The sequence below is a fragment of the Cricetulus griseus genome, chromosome 4 (assembly GCF_003668045.3).
Source record: "Cricetulus griseus strain 17A/GY chromosome 4, alternate assembly CriGri-PICRH-1.0, whole genome shotgun sequence".
Lineage (NCBI taxonomy): Eukaryota > Metazoa > Chordata > Mammalia > Rodentia > Cricetidae > Cricetulus > Cricetulus griseus.
The window spans coordinates 178,984,137-179,001,811 of NC_048597.1; the positions used below are offsets into that span (position 1 = coordinate 178,984,137).

At 42.7% G+C, this 17,675-nt stretch overlaps 1 protein-coding gene and 1 non-coding gene across 6 annotated transcripts in view; both read right to left on the reverse strand.

The window, feature by feature from the left end:
• Tln2 (talin 2) overlaps positions 1-17,675 on the reverse strand; it is a 420,162-nt gene that overhangs the window by 169,512 nt on the left and 232,975 nt on the right. For all 5 annotated transcript variants that reach the window (XM_027411263.2, XM_027411262.2, XM_027411259.2 and 2 more), the window contains 6 exons: positions 17,321-17,492; positions 14,572-14,669; positions 12,770-12,899; positions 11,625-11,777; positions 8,238-8,380; positions 6,173-6,300 (listed from right to left, as the gene is read on the reverse strand). In XM_027411263.2, the coding sequence (XP_027267064.1) occupies positions 6,173-6,300; positions 8,238-8,380; positions 11,625-11,777; positions 12,770-12,899; positions 14,572-14,669; positions 17,321-17,462 (794 nt within the window). In that variant the 5' untranslated portion in view covers positions 17,463-17,492. The remainder of the gene's footprint in view (positions 1-6,172; positions 6,301-8,237; positions 8,381-11,624; positions 11,778-12,769; positions 12,900-14,571; positions 14,670-17,320; positions 17,493-17,675) is intronic.
• On the reverse strand, positions 9,118-9,190 carry Trnak-cuu. Its single transcript has one exon. It is a non-coding gene; the product is annotated as a tRNA-Lys (tRNA).

The window sequence follows — 17,675 nt, forward strand, 5'->3', positions numbered from 1 at the left end:
ATGTGTTTGAATGCTTTGCCCATAGGGAGTGGTAATATTAGGAGGTGTGGCCTTGCTGGAGGAAGTGTGTCACTGTGGAGTCTTTGAGGTCTTATAAGGTCAAGTCTGGCCACTGGGACACAGACTCCTATTGCCTTTGGATCAAGGTGCAGGACTCTCAGACACTTCTCCAGCACCATGTCTGCCTGCATGCTGCCATGTCCTGCCATGATGATAATAAACTAGACCCCTGAAACTGTAAGCCACCCAATTAAATGTATTTCTTTTTAAGAGCTGTCATGGTCATTGTGTCTCTTCATAGCAATAGAAACCATAACTAAGAACCTGAGAAGAAGAAGTCCATGTTAACAGTACCACATTTGATTTATTGCGTGTTTGTATATGCAGCTGTGTGGCACATGCACAGGTGTGTCCTGTTCTGTCACTCTGTCCTATTCCTTGAATAACAGTGTCTGTAAATAAACCTGGAGCTAGACTGCCAGCCTGTAGGTAGCCTCCTGTCTCAGATAGCCACGTGGTTTCTGGGGATTTGAACTCAGGTCCATGTGCTTGTGCAACAAGCATCCTTACCCACTGAACCATCTCTTCTTTTTAAGACAGGGTCTCATCTAGCCCAAGATAGTCTTGCTGTCACTAGGTAGCCAAGGATGACCTTGAACTTCTAATCTTCCTGCCTCAACTTTCTGAGCCCTGAGTTTGCAGGCATATGCCATCAAGCCTGGTTCCTTCTTGATGTCTTTCTAGTAGCTACTTTCTTGGAGTTATTTCTCACAAACATTTTTAGCATACTCTTATGCCTCCCTGTATCTATGAATAATAATGTATCTGGTTTTTCTTTGTGGGTGTATTTTTAAACACGAAGAAGCATATTCTGGGATGTCTTGTTTCCTCTGAGAAGTCACTGGTGTTTTCATACATTCTGAAATGTGATACCCCAGGCCTTTTCTATTTTTGAGATTACTTGGAACTGGAGAGATGGCTCAGCAGTTCAGGCATTTTCTACTTTTGCAAAAGACTGGGGTTCAATCCCCAGCACCTGTATGGCACCTCACAACCACCTGTAATTCAAGTTCCAGGGGACCTAATGTCTTCTAGCCCTCCTCAGTTACCATGCACGCTTGGGATACACATATATACAAACAAGCAAAACATCCATACACATAAAACAAGAACAAATACACTGTGAAAAACCATTTGCTTGTGGCCTCAAACTTATCATGTAACTGAGAATGTCCTTGGCCCCGATCCCCTGCCTCCACCTCTAAGAGTCTGGGATAGAGGTGTATATGAGGAGATTGTGTGTGCTAGGCAAGCACTGCCAACTGAGTTAAATCTTCAGGTCTATGTATTTTGTAATTTTGTCATGCTGGGAACAGAACCCACCAGGCTATTATACGTCATCAGCCTCTCAATAATTTGATTATGAACAACTTCAAACACATTAAGATGTTGAAAGAGTCAGGTAGTAAACACTTTACACTCATCTGCTAGTGTTACCGTCATTCAAGTCACACCTATAACATATGACCTATGTCTCGTTTATCAGTAACTCTCATCTTCACCAACACAAAAGGCATATGGGAGGCCTTTACTCAACACCCCTTAACATTTTTCCATGGGCTTTCAAGGGTCAAGGAGGGAGTTGTGACTACAATGTTTTGTGTTGCTGCTGACTTAGGAGTTACTACTTCTTTAAACTGAGATGTGTCGTGTCGGCCTCTCCCGGCAGCATTAGCTCTACACCATATTCTCCCCACTTTTCTAGAAACAGTTCATACTCAGTATTTAAAACACTACCCCTACAACTAATGCCTCAGAGACGGCTCCATGGTTAAGAGCACTTACTGCTCCATCATGAGGTCTGGAGTTCAGATCTCTGCACTTAACACAGGTGGATGACCAGATCCTGTGACCCCAACTCCAAGAGATGGATATCATCTGGTCTCTGCTCCCACCCACACATTAGCACAAAAGTAAACATATAAATATTAAAAATAAAATTTAAGGAGCAGACAAGGTGGACTTAAGAAATCACGGAAGAATTAGTAATGTGGTGTCTTTTTGCCTTCTCTGTAGTGGTGCAGCCTCGAATATATGCCAGTCTTGACTGAATTAAAGAACGATGCTGTCATTTTGTTTTTAAAGCTTTACTAAACAATCAGCCATGAAAGACATACATACATACATACAAATAAACAACATTATATGGACTGAACAAGTTATATTCAGGAATACACACACACACACACACACACACACACACACACACACACACACACGTTAGTGAAAAAAAGAGGCCATAAATTTGAAAATGAACAAGGAGGAGTATATGGGAAGGTTTGGAGGGAGAAAAGGGAAAGTGGAAATGTTACTATATTATATATTATAATCTCAAAAAGTAATTAAAATTAAAAAAAATGATTTATTTGTACTTTGTATGAATGTTTGTGTGTGTGCATGTGTGCATCTGTGTATGTGTATGTGTATGTGTGTGTGTGCACCATGTGCATGTAGTGCCAGTTGGAAATGGAGTTACAGATGGTTATCAGATGTCATGAGGTTACTGGGAACTGAACCTAGGTCCCTCTGCAAAGGTAGCCACGGTGCTCTTAACTTTTTCCAGCCCCATGGCATGTTGTCTATGATCAGTGTCTAAACAAAGAAAAGCATGAAGCAAGCCCAAGATCCTTAGATGTTGTGTGGTAGTTTCCTCGGACTCTGATATAATGTCCCTTCCTGGGGTTCTCGGGGGTGACATAAGGACATCTACCATATAGATAAAACTTATGAAACTCAAACTGGAGACCTGAGTCTCCTCTGGCTTCCAGCTCTTAATGATTCTGGGCCTGGTTCTGTCTCTCTCTCTGGCACTTACCCCAAAACCCCATCAACAGAGTAGATGTTGCATTATATAATCTGTATACATCTGAAAACATGAAGATCTTTTTGTCTCCGATTTTTACTTTTGTTTAACTTAAAAATGTGTGTGTGTGTTTGTGTGTGTGTGTGTGATGTGTGTTCTGATGATTTTTATTCAGGTTGTCAAGCTTCTGTGGGCCATGTCTTCACCCACTGTGTCATCTTACCAGCCCTTTTTCTTTCCTCTTTCCTTTCTTTTCCCCTCTCTCCTCCTTGCTTTCTTGAGACAGGGTCTTGCTATGTAATATAGGCTTGCCTGAAACTTGCTAAGTAGTTCAGGCTGGCCTCCAACTTGCAGGGATCATCCTGAGGGCTGGGATTCCAGGCATGTGCCACCATGCCTGGCATTGATTTCTGTTATTTTAAATAAGTATCTTCACTAATGTGGTACTGAGTCTAGAAATCACTGAAAAGTTTGCAGAGGAGTCAGAAGACATTTTAAAAAAATGTTCAGAGTGTGCTGATACTGAACACAAGTGCTAGACAAAAACTTTCTAAAAATTATAACAAATCCACTCATTATGCACACTCCTTCACATTTCATTCACCAATTACATGGCTGAAATTCCCAGTGGCTCTGTTCATCACAGCCCTCTTACAAGTCCAAACTCTTAATTGTTTAGTTGAAAAGCAGGGAAGAAAGTTACATGCAAAAAAAAAAAAAAAAAAAAAAAAAGGAGGAGGAGGAGGAGGAAAGAAAGAAAGAAAATTATCAAGTCTCCTAACTCAGGCCAGTCAGTCACCAGAGACAGCCTAAGAAAAGCCAGCATCCACAGCATCCAACATTCAATCTACAAATCAGAAGTGTGGCCCTGCAGGTTTGTTTTAATTAAGAGGGGGCTGGCTCACCTCCTCAGCAATCTTTACCAATATAGTAGAAACAAGAACATGCACAATTAAGTATCTACATTAAATGAAAAAGCTTCATTACCTAGACTACATCTGGTCTAATTAAAAAGTAAATCAAATGCACGAGGAGAAATAATTGCTACCAGGCATAACAAGTTTGCTTTAATTTAGAATCTGAGCAAGGGGATACAAACTATTGAGAGGTGCAGGCTTCATTTTGGGAAAGTCCACAGAAATACAACTACCTAACATCGTTGTCAAATGGTCAGATGGCCAAGGAGTAGATATTTTGGTTGGTTCGAGTATGCGGCTTTACATCAGGAGCATACTTGCAGCAATATTTGTTAAACTAACTGTTGTACAAGTGGCCATCAGCAAAGGAAAGGATCACCCGTCGTATGTTTATGGTCTTGGGTGTTGGCATATGCATGTGGGAACCAAAAGTTGATACTGGGCATCTCCCTCTATCTCTCTCCACCTATTGTTTGTGACAGGGTCTCTCACATATTCACCTACTGATTCCCATGCACAGTTGGCCAGTGAACTCCAGGGATCTTCCTGTCTCCTTCCCATTCTTAGTTTATAGGAGCATGCTGGCAAGCATAGTGGGGTTTTCATTGTTTTGTTTTTTAATGTAGGTGCTGGGGATCAAACTCAGGTCTTCACGATTATGTGGAAAAACACTTAAACCACTGAGCTATCTCAGTGTTTGGGAAAATTCTTGAAGTGACTGAATGTATTTCTTTAACTTCTTTCCACATACAGTCTGACCTTTTTCATTTGTAATGGGACCCTGAGAATTACATGTCCAGCATAGAGAAAGAGCCAGCATGAGATGACCAAGATGGCTTCAGGCTCTCTTAAGCTTCTGATTAGATCTCTTTCCCACCAAGCCCATGGAAGCAGGGGTAGCTATGAACACCTAAAGCAAGTCAAGTATTTTACATACAGTGTCTTTGTCTCATTAATCTGCCCTCCACTTCTCTTATTCATTTGCAGTCACTATAGAATGAGAGGTAAGTTGACAGACTGATCAAGTGTGAGGTTTGAATTTGAGAATGTAAAATCCATTGGAAGAACACAAGCATGGTGTCTTTAGCAAGGCATCTAGTGTCATAGAACAGAAAGGCATATTTCCCCAGGGGTCTCGCAGAAGGAAGCCAGTCCAGGCATGGAGAAATGGACCCAGAGGAGCACTTGGCCATACTCATCTGGGAAACATTGACTATATTAACAGGAACTGTTCAAGGCCAACTCAGACTCAAGGTCGCCGAATGTATGTTATACGTAAAGTATCACATTGCAAAAGCTCCTGGGGTTCATTAACTCAACCTTGTGTTGTACTGTCTTTTCCTTAACAACTCAGTTTGGAGCACATAGCAAGGTGTGCTATCTGACATTGCCTGAGCCCAGCAGAAAAGAGGGGTTTTCTTTTTTCTCAGGGGCATACGCTGCTTCTAAGCTTGTGCCAAAGAGAATGTGAAGGGTCTAAATGCTTGCCTTACCCTCTCCCCTCAAGCTACCCGAGGTGCTACAAATGACTTGCTGAAGACATCTTCAGATGGCTGAATCCTCCTCTGGTCAAATTCACCTAAGCTTCCAAACTCACCTCCCTACAGATTTTAATTCTAGGTGATAGTGGGACACTGATGAGACTGGGAGATTACTTTTATCCTCATCCAAATGCTTTATACTAATGGAATTAGAGAGGGGAAAAGGGAGGGAGGACAACAGATAAAGAACAGCATCAGAAGAAGCAATACATAAAGCCCCTGGCAATGTCTAGATCCAGGCCAAGGGGAAGGTAACCTCAGGAAAGCAGCAGCCTGCCCAGCAGGGTGTTCCCAAGTCAGTGAAGCCAAAGGCCTCTGTTGTGCATGGCCACAGTGAATCTGTAGGGTCAGCTTTCTTATGTAAGCACCTGAGTATAGAACCAGAGAAACAAAACCACCCCATCCTTCTAGAAACGAGAGTCAAAGACAAGGGGGAGACAAGGCCACAGCCAGGATTCCGTATGTACACTGCTCCCAAAGTGACCAAGAACTCTTAAGATTCTAATGAAGAATTCAAACCTAGGCTGGAGAGATAGCTTAGCCATCATCCTGATTGGAGGCTCAATATTTAAAAAAAATCTGGGTGTGGGAACCAACTGGCCAGGTAGCATAGACGCTCCAGCAAAGAAAGCATCATTGACTTTGGGACTGAAGAATGGGTAATGCTGACAGTCACTATTCTGTATTTTTACGTACCTTAATTTACCAACAACAGTCTGCATTTTGGGTCCCAAATTCAGTTGAGTGAAAGTCAATTATCACAACCAGCTAGGACAAGGAAGTGCCTCTTGGGTTCCTCTTCAAAGATAAACAGGAGAAAAGAGGGGGAAGAAGAATGGAGGGGCACTTACTCTAAGAATCCAGGCTTGTGTTTATGTTCCACGTGAGGTCCAAACTGTATCTGGGCTTGAAATCCACCAAACTCACACGCCTTCTCGAAGGAGACAGGGTGAGAGCCATTCAGAATGTCATCCCGAGCCTGAAATACATGAAGAAGGAAGAGATTCAGGGTCCTGGCAAGGGTTACACTTCCATGAGTGACATGTTCCTGACTCAGAACAGGTACTGCAGACACAGAGGCTCAGTGAATACTGGGGTAGGCAGAAATGAGGCTAAGAGAAAGGGAAGTTTTTTGTGTTCCCCTTTCAAAGTGGGCAATAGCACTACAGGTACCTGGATTATCAAAAGACAAAATAAATAAATAAATAAATAAATAAATAAATAATGATACTGTAGGGAGGCAGATGAGACTATGGGAAATGAAGAGACTATGGAAATCCTGTGAAATGCCGGATTTATATGGGTTGACTTAGAAACATGATTTGCTTCACCTGAGCCTAAGTCATAAAGATAGCTAGAAAAATATCTACAAAGAAGCAAAACTATCCCAATCATCCATGAACCAATGTGATCTACTAGGAGAGACAGTCACACAGATATGTACTCCCATACCCAGACAAGAGAGCAGTCTGTGGACATGCAGGGCCTAGCAAGATGTTACATTGGAAGTCCTGTTCCCAATTCTCCTAAATCACAGTGGCTGTTGCTATTTATCACTTGCCCTTTTCTCTTCCTCTTCTCAGAACAGTCTGAGTTGGGCACTCTCAGCTATCACTCTAGGCTCTAAATGTATAAAGCTTCTTCTAATTGCCCTTCTAGCTCCCTTCCTTTCTGCCTTCCATGATCATTCAATACCATTCTTCCTTCTGCAGAAGTCAGCAAAAAGTAAATATTTTGGACTTCCAGTAGAATTGGTCTGTGTTGTAACTACCTACTCACTTCTGCTAGTTACCTCCAAGAGTAGACACAGAAAACAGAAAATTATATAATGGGTAAGGGGACTTGCCAATATATAATGCTTACATAAATGAACTATTTACTTTCAATACTGGTGGAGGGTAGGGCTACAGTTGGCAACTCTGCATCATTTCCTAGGGCAGACAAGTGGGTAAAAGGAAGGACAGAAAGAATTTGGGGTGAGAAGAAATTCCAAAGGAACATGGGTGGCATTTTCAATGAGTCAAAAGAAGCCCCTGGGCAACCTAGTGCAAAGCCCACATCACATATGCTGAGAGATCATAACTAAGTTGTTAAACCATTTTATAAGCTTAAGTAATTAGTTAACAGCAAAGACTTAAAAGGTGAGTGAGAAGATTGCTATTGAGAAGTACTGATTTTCTTGCCAATATTCCTCTGCAGTCTAAGATGTTAGCTTGTGAAATGAGATCAGTTAAATAAATCCAACTGCCTCCCAGGGTCAGGCAGGAGACAGTGATGGCCACTAGGTCCCAACTCAAGAAGCCCCAAAGGGGATCAGTGAGCTCCTCCTCTGAATAACCAGCTGATTATACCCAATGCCAATTATACAAAGTCCCACTAGGGACTGAAGAACAGCACCTCTGGATTTGAGGTTCTTTCTACTTTGTGAGAACCAGAGATGGACACCTACTTACCACATGACCATGCAGAAGTCTCCTGAAGTTCACTTAATGTTTTAGTTTTTTTTCTGTTGCTATAATAAAATACTCTGACAAAGGCAACTTAAGGAAAGAAAGAGTTTATTTGGCTCACAATTCTAGGTTACAGTCCACCATTGTGGGGAAGTGGGCAGTTGTCACTTAAAGCAGCTTACCACTTTATATCCAAGGTCAAGAACACAGATGCATGCTAGCTCTGACTATGCTTTCTCCTCTCTTATGGAGTCAAGACTCTTCGGCCTAGGGAATAATGCCACCCACAGTTGGTGGGTCTTTCCACCTCAATTAACATAAGGAAGACATGCCCAAAGACCAACCTAAGCTAGACAACATCTCATTGAGAATCCCTTCCCAGTGACTCCAGGTGCTGTCAAGTTGACAATTAACATGAGCCGTCACATTCATTTGTAGTAAATAATTTGATCAGTAAATAACATACCTGGACATAAAGCAAGTTCAATTGCACTGGGTCCCTTGAGTCCACATTCTGATCGGAGTAAAAGAACTTCCGTCGCAGAAGCAATGTTTCATTTTCATCCACCCCTTGCTCTCTGAACGTTCGGCTGTGATCTAGCCAATTTACTACAACATGAGACAGATGGAAGGACAGTGTTTACTACTCATTGCAGCAGCCTGCTGTGGAAGTGGGTTTCCATAAATGCTGATGGTTGCTTAAGATTACTTCTTAACTTTGTGAGATGATTGACACCTACCATACTCTAATCCCTAGCCATTCCCAAAGTCAGCTACTGTACTACGGTACATTGCTAATACAGAGAAGTGGAGGTGAGGGAGCAAGAAAAATTAGTGTTTTGCCTAAGAAACCAAGCAGTGTTGTATGAAAGTGTCTGAACTCTGGGTCCTTAAGGGCTGGCTGTGGTTAGAGGGAAGGCTGTGGAACCTTCAGCAGGTGGATCCTCACAGGACCAGTGGGTTCTACCAGTGGGTTTCTGATGATGCTCCGCCTCTGGACTGATGATACAGTATGAGCAGTAGGCCTCCTCTTGCTGTCTCCATCTCTTCTCTGCTAAGATGGAATGTATCCCCTTGAACTGAACACTGAAACAAATCCTCCCTTGTAGGAGACACTCTAGCCCCGCCCAATAGTCCTGGGACAGGTACCAGGTGGACCCGGGACTCGCCCATAAGGGCGTGGTGAAGGAAAGCCAGGGTGACGTAAGGGAGCTTCTTAAGGGGCTGCACGTGGGGACCCTGGCCCCTTTTGTTCTGGCCGTGCTTGCTGGGTTCTATAACCTAGCTCTGGCCTGTGTCTTGCCTTGGTGTCTTTTTGAATAAAGAGACTATAATCCTATACGTGGCGCCCAACGTGGGGCACAAACCCACGACCCTGGGATTAAGAGTCCCATGCTCTACCGACTGAGCTAGCCGGGCAGCAATCCCTGCATGCTCCGAAAAAGGAATTGAACTACACCTCCCCGACTACATTGGATTCAACTCACTCCATTTCGACTGACACTCCAACCAGAACCTCGAGTAACGACTTCAATCAAGTTGAGGATTTCAACGTAGATCTTCAATCAAACAAATCTCATCTAACATGGACTAGACATAACTCATTAGAGACTTTCCCTGTACTGGCATTTTTTTTTTCCCACAGGGCCCCCACATGACTATCATCATCCCATTCCAGCAGGAAGTAACCTAGAAGATGCTACGCCCCCGTTCCCCATTATTGTGTATTAGGGTAGTGTAAGTCTAGTTAAGAATGACCTTCTTATGGTTTACAGTTGGGATTGGAAGAAGGTATTCAGGTTAGACACTTTTTCCACATGACTTTAAGACTTAGCTAGAATAGACATAGGATGTGTCATAGCAGATTATTGTATCTTCTTGTATTTCACCCTTATGATTGTTAGTTTTGGATATTTTACACTATTAAGTTTTAATCCTCTTTTAGACTAAAAGGGGAATTGTAGGGAGACACTCCAGCCCCGCCCAATAGTCCTGGGACAGGTGGACCTGGGACTTGCCCATAAGGGCGTGATGAAGGAAAGCCAGGGTGACGTAAGGGAGCTTCTTAAGGGGCTGCACGTGGGGACCCTGGCCCCTTTTGTTCTGGCCGCGCTTGCTGGGTTCTATAACCTAGCTCTGGCCTGTGTCTTGCCTTGGTGTCTTTTTGAATAAAGAGACTATAATCCTACACTCCCTTCCTTAAATAGCTGCTTTTCTTGTGTTGTGTGGAAACATGTATGTGGCTATGTTGTAGAGTACATATAAGAAGAGTCATGGGAATGGCTTATCTCTTCATACCATATGGGTCCCGGTCATGGAACTCAGATTATAAGGCATGTCAGTAAGTTCTTTTACCCACTGAGTCATCTCACTGACACTTATATGTCTTCTTAAGAGGTATCTGGTCACAGCAACAAGACAAATAACTAACACATTAGATTGGAGTTTTCCTTGAAATCAAGAGAAGTTACTTCAATCTTATATAGCGAGATGGTTTAGAGACCCTCGGTATAGCAAATTTCTAGGATATCAATAGGAAATAGGGAGAAAATGAAAGTCATAAGGTGATGTACAGACTCAAAACTAACATCTAGAGATGACATATGGCCCTGTGGGCCAGCTTGAATTTGACGTCATCCTAAAAATCCTGTCCTTACATCGAGGTGCACAGGAATCAGCCACTCCCCTGCTCATTCCCAGACGCCCTCTGTCTCCTCTACTCCTCTCCCTCTCCTACCCCTACCCCTACCCCACACATATACACACACCACACTCACTGGGCTAAGTATTTATAACCAGCCTCACCAAATGCTAAGCAACTCTGGCATAAGAAACCTGTCTGACAGCTCTCCTCTCCCACAGTCACCTGGGAGGGTGCTGTGTACACATTAATAAATCCTTGGATTTGTCTACTAAAGGCTTCTGGAAAGAGGTCTGTACTGGAAATTTAATGAGGTAGAAAGAGAAGGGAACAGAGGAAGACTCAGAGGAAACGGCAGGCCCACCAAAGATCAATAAACATTATGAAAGTGATGATGTCATGCCAGAGTTGCAGCAGGAACAAGGAGGCTAGAAGGGAAGAAGGCCAGGTGATGAACTAATCTCTACCCAGAGGAGGGTGGGCAGCAAGGGTCACAGCGCAGGGATTTGGGAGCATCTGAGGTCATCTGCTGCTTTTGTACACTTTATCCATGTGGCTGTTCCAGGACATTGCTATAGCACACCAATCTCTTAATTGCTAAGGAAATAATGGATCTAGGCATGGGTACTGAAAGCTATTAATATCTCTCTTAAACACAGCCAGAAACAACTTCTTGATGGAAGTATCCCACTGAAGGAGTGCTTATTACCACCCCCCACCTACTCCTAAGCAAGCCTCCAGATCTAACGAATTTAGAGGGGCACAAAAGGTATATACTTACCAACATTCACAACATATGCAAGGCTATTATTACACACACACACACACACACACACACACACACACACACACACAAATTGCAAAGGAAAACGTAAGAGAGATGGAGAGGGAACTTGCTTAGTTAAGTGTATATGCTATTCTGCCTCATTTAGATCCCATTACATTTTTTGCAAGACAGTAGGAAATTGTGAACACAATTTATATATTTGACATGAATGGATTCTTTTTTGGATGTCAAAGATTATTATAGCCACATTAAATGTTGTTTGTAATTATTATCTTTTAGTGAGACAAGGCAAAACATGTACAGATTAAAAAAAAAAAAAAAAAAAAAAAAACCCAAAGTAGCTCTCAGTCATGTGGATGGTGGCAGGGGATCCAGCCTCTGAGGGATTGTGTACCTGGGTTACCAGTCTCCCCCACAAGACTTACAGTCATCATCCGTGTGGAGCTTGGCCTTCAGCTTCTCCATCTTCCTCTCATCTCTTAACAACGTCCTGTCTTTTTTGAGTGTGCCTGTTCCTTCTTCTTTCTTTTCTTCTATGGTTTCTTGGATTAAAGAGTATTCTTCATAATTTGTTATTCCTAATAACAGAAATTGTGTCATAATTATACATGATTAAATTGCTACCAACTTCTACTAAGGGCCTGGGATGTTACAAAGGTCCACAAGCACAGGAACGGGCCTTCCTCACTTGAGGGCTAGAGTTGTCACACACACCACACAGCTCCAGCACAAACAAAAGCTCTATGGGCTGGGAAGCTGAATTTAAGGCGTTAAATACAATTTTCTCCACAATGACACTTATATAATACTCTCCTGTCTTTCTGTCTCTGCCCCCTCTCTGTCTCTCTCTGAGATCAAACCTAAATCATTAAAAAAAGGCATCTATCACTGAGCCATGCCTCAACTACTCCATTAATTTTTATTTATTTATGTAGTTACTTATTTGGAGATGTAGTCTCACAAGGTAGCTAGTCCTATCTGGCCTGGAACTTACTATGTTGACCTTGGTGGCCATGGAATCACAAAGACCTGTCTGCCCTGCCTCCAGCTTGCAGGGATTAAAGGTGTATAGCACCATGCCCAGCCTCCATTAATTTTTGAGAAACAAGGGCAAGATAGAATAAGGCATGACCCTGCCAAACAAGACGTATACAGATGAACTAGGGCCTTCCATGAAGGGAAACCTAAGATAGGTAAGACTCCTTTCACCCAGCACTTGAAGGGTTTCATTTGAGTTGCTCTGTGGAGAGGCTGACAGAAGCAACACAAAGTAAATCTGTGCTGCGAGTCACTTTGGCTGTTACCATGAGAATTCAAAAGACAGTGGTCTCCAGTGGGGAAGGGTGAATCACACAACCAAAAATCATTTTCACCCAGAAACTCCCTCTTGTTTTCTGCAAAAGGAAATAAAAGCTCGTAACCATGGCTCATCGAGAAGTTTTATACCAGTTGGACACCAGGCAAATGGAAAGACTGGACAGAACTTTCCTGGGTATGGGCAGAACTCTGGGTAGTAATACTGCAGGGGTAGGTGTGGCCAAAGCAAGGGGGGGAGGGCAGAGCTGCTCACCTATCCTGCTGCAGATGGTGACCAGGAGCTCTCCCACTGTCTTAGAGTCATCCACCATCACCGTCTTCACAGAGCCATCCAACATTCGAATTTTCTGAGGCCTCTGCTTCTTCTTGTACTCCAAAATATCCTAGACACAAGCCGTACACACACACACACACACACACACACACACACACACACACACACACACCACATACTGAGTTGAAAAAACACAACAGCATCGAACACTTTTCTTTAGAAATTAAGTCCCCAGGAGATGCCTACATCTTCCTTTGTCTGAAACTTTTTTGAAAGCCTTCCTAAGTATTCACAGGGGTGCTGCTGGGGCTGGCACACAGAATTCTGAGTGCTAAGTAATGACTTTCATGAGGATTACGAAAAACCTCTCGTAATAAGATTGTCCTTCAAGAGGGAATACTTGTGGCTCACAATGACTAGAAACCACTTTCTCTAAAGTGAAGATGCCTATATGCTCCAACGGCTGGGGAAGAGCAACACTAATAAGATTGAGGAGAGGGCAATACTTCAAGCAATGGTAATGGAATCTGTTTTGTCATCAGAAACAATTTTACTACCCCCACACACAAAATGAACATTTCCTTTTAAAACGTTACTTTAGAATGTTTGCTGAATATATTAACTATATATGTAGTCGACATAATGAAAGACATAAATAATAGCCCCAGAAAGCTTCATAGAAGGTGAGTATGGAAGCAGGAATAGTTTAACAAGACTGTAGTAGAAACATCAGTGGTAAGATAAAACAAAGAATGGGAATGGGGGTTACTTCAAAATAGGAGATCTCATTTTCATTTTAATTCTTAGAAACAGAACTACAGATGGTTGAGTAGGTTCCATGAATTAACTGAACAATTCACCCTTGCTTTCTGGAATCCTGGTCAATCTAACAAGCTTGCTTCATAGGGCACACAAAACCCCTGGACCTTGGAGGTGAAGGGGGACAAATGCTTAGCGTGTTTTTATCCATCAATTAAACTGCAGAGGTAACTTTTATTACTGCCCTGAGCAGTCTTAGGGCATCTCTGCTTTCCCTCAGGTGGCCTCAGTGTCTAATCCAGTCCAGGGACACCTCATATCTATTCAAGGAACATAATGGAGATTATCTCACAACTACCCAAATTCGATCAGCATGGAGACACTGCTCAGCATACTAGCCCGAACTGTTTCAATATCTCTGTGGATTCCAAGAACTTTAGATGGCTATAATCTTCTCACCACTTGGATGGCCTCAGCGGTTCATCACATGGAAATTACCAATAAGAAGCTCTTGGATTAGAACATTGCTGCAGTGGGTTTCCATAGTTGGTTTCCCAGCAGGGAAGCAATGAGAAAAGAGGAGCAGTGGACCAGCAACACGGATCAGTGGGTAAAGGTGCCCGGCACTAACACTGTTTAGTTCTTGGAACCCACATGATGGAAGGAGAGAACCAACTCTTCAAAGTTGTTTTCTGGCGTTTTCATGCATGCCATGAAACACACAAATACACATACACAGATACACAATAAGGAAATGTTATTAAAAAAAAAAAAGACAGGGCTCAGGAGACAGCTTAGTAGTTAAGAGTACTGCAGGCTCTTCAGAAGATCCAGGTTTGATTCCCAGCACCCACATGATGACTCACAGTAGTCTCTAACTCCAAATTCAGGGGATCCAACACCCTCTTCTGGACTCCAAGGAAATAGTCAAGGAAGTAGTACATACCACACATGCAATTAAATCACCCATACACATAAAAACAGATAAAAGAAATAAAAAGAAAAGATGACCAACAACATACCCCATTCCGCAGCATGTAGTAATCCAGTGTCCTTCCTGCTTCTAGCCAAATCCCTTTCCTGGGGTCTTCATCAGAGAGAAACAGCCCATAGTCAGAGGCTGGAAAGTAAACAGAGAGAAAAAGAAGCCAAGTGTGTACAAAGCTACTACTGGCCCAAAGGCACTGAATCAGAGAGGAGGAAAATAATATACATCACCAGAGAGACCTGCTTCTTACCAATAGAATAGTATCACTCACCCACTTGGAAGCAGTCTGGGAGGGATCTCCCAGCAGAATCAATGGCCCCTGCAAGGTCCATGTATATGGACCAGTAGGCTGGAGGTGTGCCTATAGTGTAAGAGAGTCATGGGGAACAGAGCAGTCTGTATTTCTAATTGAAGTTAGCTTTGTTTTCTGGTCGTTGCTACCAGAACCTCAATTAGCCAGGCATGCACAGCCCTGAAAAAATGGAGAGAGTAATCTCCCTTGACCAGAGTCACTGAGGCAAAGCAAGGAAGATAGGCTATAGCAGAAGACCACATTATAGAGGGGCTGGAGAAATGGCTCAGCAGTTAAGAGAACTGACTGCTCTTCCAGAGGACCCGGGTTCAATTCCCAACATCCACATAGCAGCTCACAACTATCTATAACTCTGGCATATATAACACACAGACATACATGTAGGCAAAACACCAATGCACAAAAAACACGAAATTTTAAAAAAATTGAAAAAGAACTTGTTATAAAAGATCGGTGGCAAATGCTCTACAACCTTAGCCTCAGGGAAACTGAGGCAGGAAGATTGAGTAATTGGAGGAGTAATTAGGACTTCCTTATGGGGTGAAGCTTCTGTCACCCAAAACTAGAAATTAAAGAAAACAGTTGGAGAATTAATATTCTTTATAAAGGTCTCTTAATCCAATGAGGGAAGGCCAAGAGGTCTGGGGGCAAAGGAGGAGCATGGTCATTCCCACCTAGACTTTTCCTAGGTTGTGAGGAGTGGGGATGGTTGCACATGCATGCCTATGAAGGCCAGAGGTCAACTTCAGGTGTCATCCCTCGGGGTGCCATCTCTCTTGCTCATTGAGACCGGGTCTCTTCTTGACCTGCTATTCAGCAAGGCTGACTAGTCACTGACCCTCAAGCGTCCTCCTGTTTCCTCTTTACTGGTGATGGTATTTCAAGTCTACCTAGATTCCGGGCATCAACTCAGATCCTAAAACTTATGCAGCAAGCCCTTTAATGACTGAGCCATCTTCCCAGGCTGTCTTTTCCTTAATGTAACTGAAGAAACCTTGGAACCTTTCAGAAAGGTCAGGGTTCCCACAACACCTCAGAAAGGTGATTTCTGAGTTTTCAGAGGCCTTTGCCAGAACTAGTATCAATTCAGCTCAAAGAAAAGTTCTCATAGTAGCAGAAAACAATAAAAAAAAAAAAAAAGTCACTAAAAAGTACCAGCGAGAGCAGACAAGCAAATCTTAGAGTCAGATAGGGATTGTCTGCAAATTTATATTGCTGATTAATTTAATAAAACTCAAACAATTTGAATATTATAAACAACACTCTCTTCTGGACTCTGTGGGTGTCAACACTCACACATGTACAAACCTATATGTAGATGTACATACATTCACATAACTAAAAACAAAATCTTTTTAAAAATTGAAGTAAAATTCATGAAGCTCCTTCATAGGGCTTGCACAGTAAGACCTACACATGGCTGAGGCTACATGGAGTATCAGGCAAATATGTTACTCTTTATTCAACCAGTGTAGTGACACACCAAAAAATGGTTTGTAAATTGCAAAGTAGGGTGATCACCTGAGGAGGGCCAAGATTACAGGCATATCCACATTGAGTACTAAGGGTCAATGCTTTTTTTTTTTTTTTTTTGGTTTTTTGAGACAGGGTTTCTCTGTGGCTTTGGAGCCTGTCCTGGAACTAGCTCTTGTAGACCAGGCTGGTCTCGAACTCACAGAGATCTGACTGCCTCTGCCTCTCGAGTGCTGGGATTAAAGGCGTGTGCCACCAAAGCCCGGCTTTTAAGGGTCAATATTAATGTGGTCATTGACAATGAAAGTCTTGTTCTCACATTGCATTTAAAATTCAGATTTTTTTTCCTCCTGGAGACAGAGTCTTACTAAGTAGTACAGGCTATCCTGGAACTGGCTATGTAGATTAGTCTGGCCTTAACTCAGAAATATCAGCCTGACTCTGCCTCCAGAGTTCTGGGATTAAAGGAGTGAGCCTCCATGCCTGGCTTACAATAGAGGTGTTTTATATGTGTCTAGGTTTGTCCCTTTCGCTACAGAGTTAAGGGATATCCAAGCACATTTTCAGAAACCAATGAATAACCATTGTGGTGATACATTGTTTATGATCTAATAAAGGCACTGAAGATCAGAATGCAAAGCTAGTCATAGAAGCTGGGCAGTGGTGGCACATGCCTTTAATCCCAGGACTCTGGAGACAGAGGCAGATGGACCTCTGTGGGGTCAAGGCCACTCAGTGCTACATGAGAGTTAATCAATTAAAACAGAAATAGAGCTTATGCCTTTAATACTAGCACTAGAGAGGTATGTAAGACAGGAGCAGGGTATTCAGTATTTAGTCTTAGGCAATTAGTCTCCAGCCACATTGAGGATAGGATCTCCCCAGCCTTGGTAGAGGCACGAGCTCTCTGGTGGTTTGGCTGCTTTGCTTATCTTTAGCTTGAACACCAATATCTGTCTCTGGGTTTATATTATTCGTGTTACAAACCAGGACTCACCTTGTCCCGTCTGTGCCTCGGGCACTCGCTCCCGAATGACTCGACACGCATCATATACGGCTGTCGATGGCTCAAACTGCATGGTCTTCACCACATTGCAGTGGCGGACACAGATCTTTAAGGAGAGCGCCACCATTTTCATAGATGACTTGATGGGTTTCACTTAGAGTGTCTAGAAAACACAAGGAAACAAGCCTTGATGCACACAATCATTATTTAGCTGCAGGGAGAAAAAAAAAAAAAAGAAACCAAAAAACAAAACAAAAAAACTCAATTCTTAACCCAGCTGTCCCACTATAATGTCATTCACAATCCTGTCAGAACTGGAGTGAGTGCCACGTGTGATAGACAATGT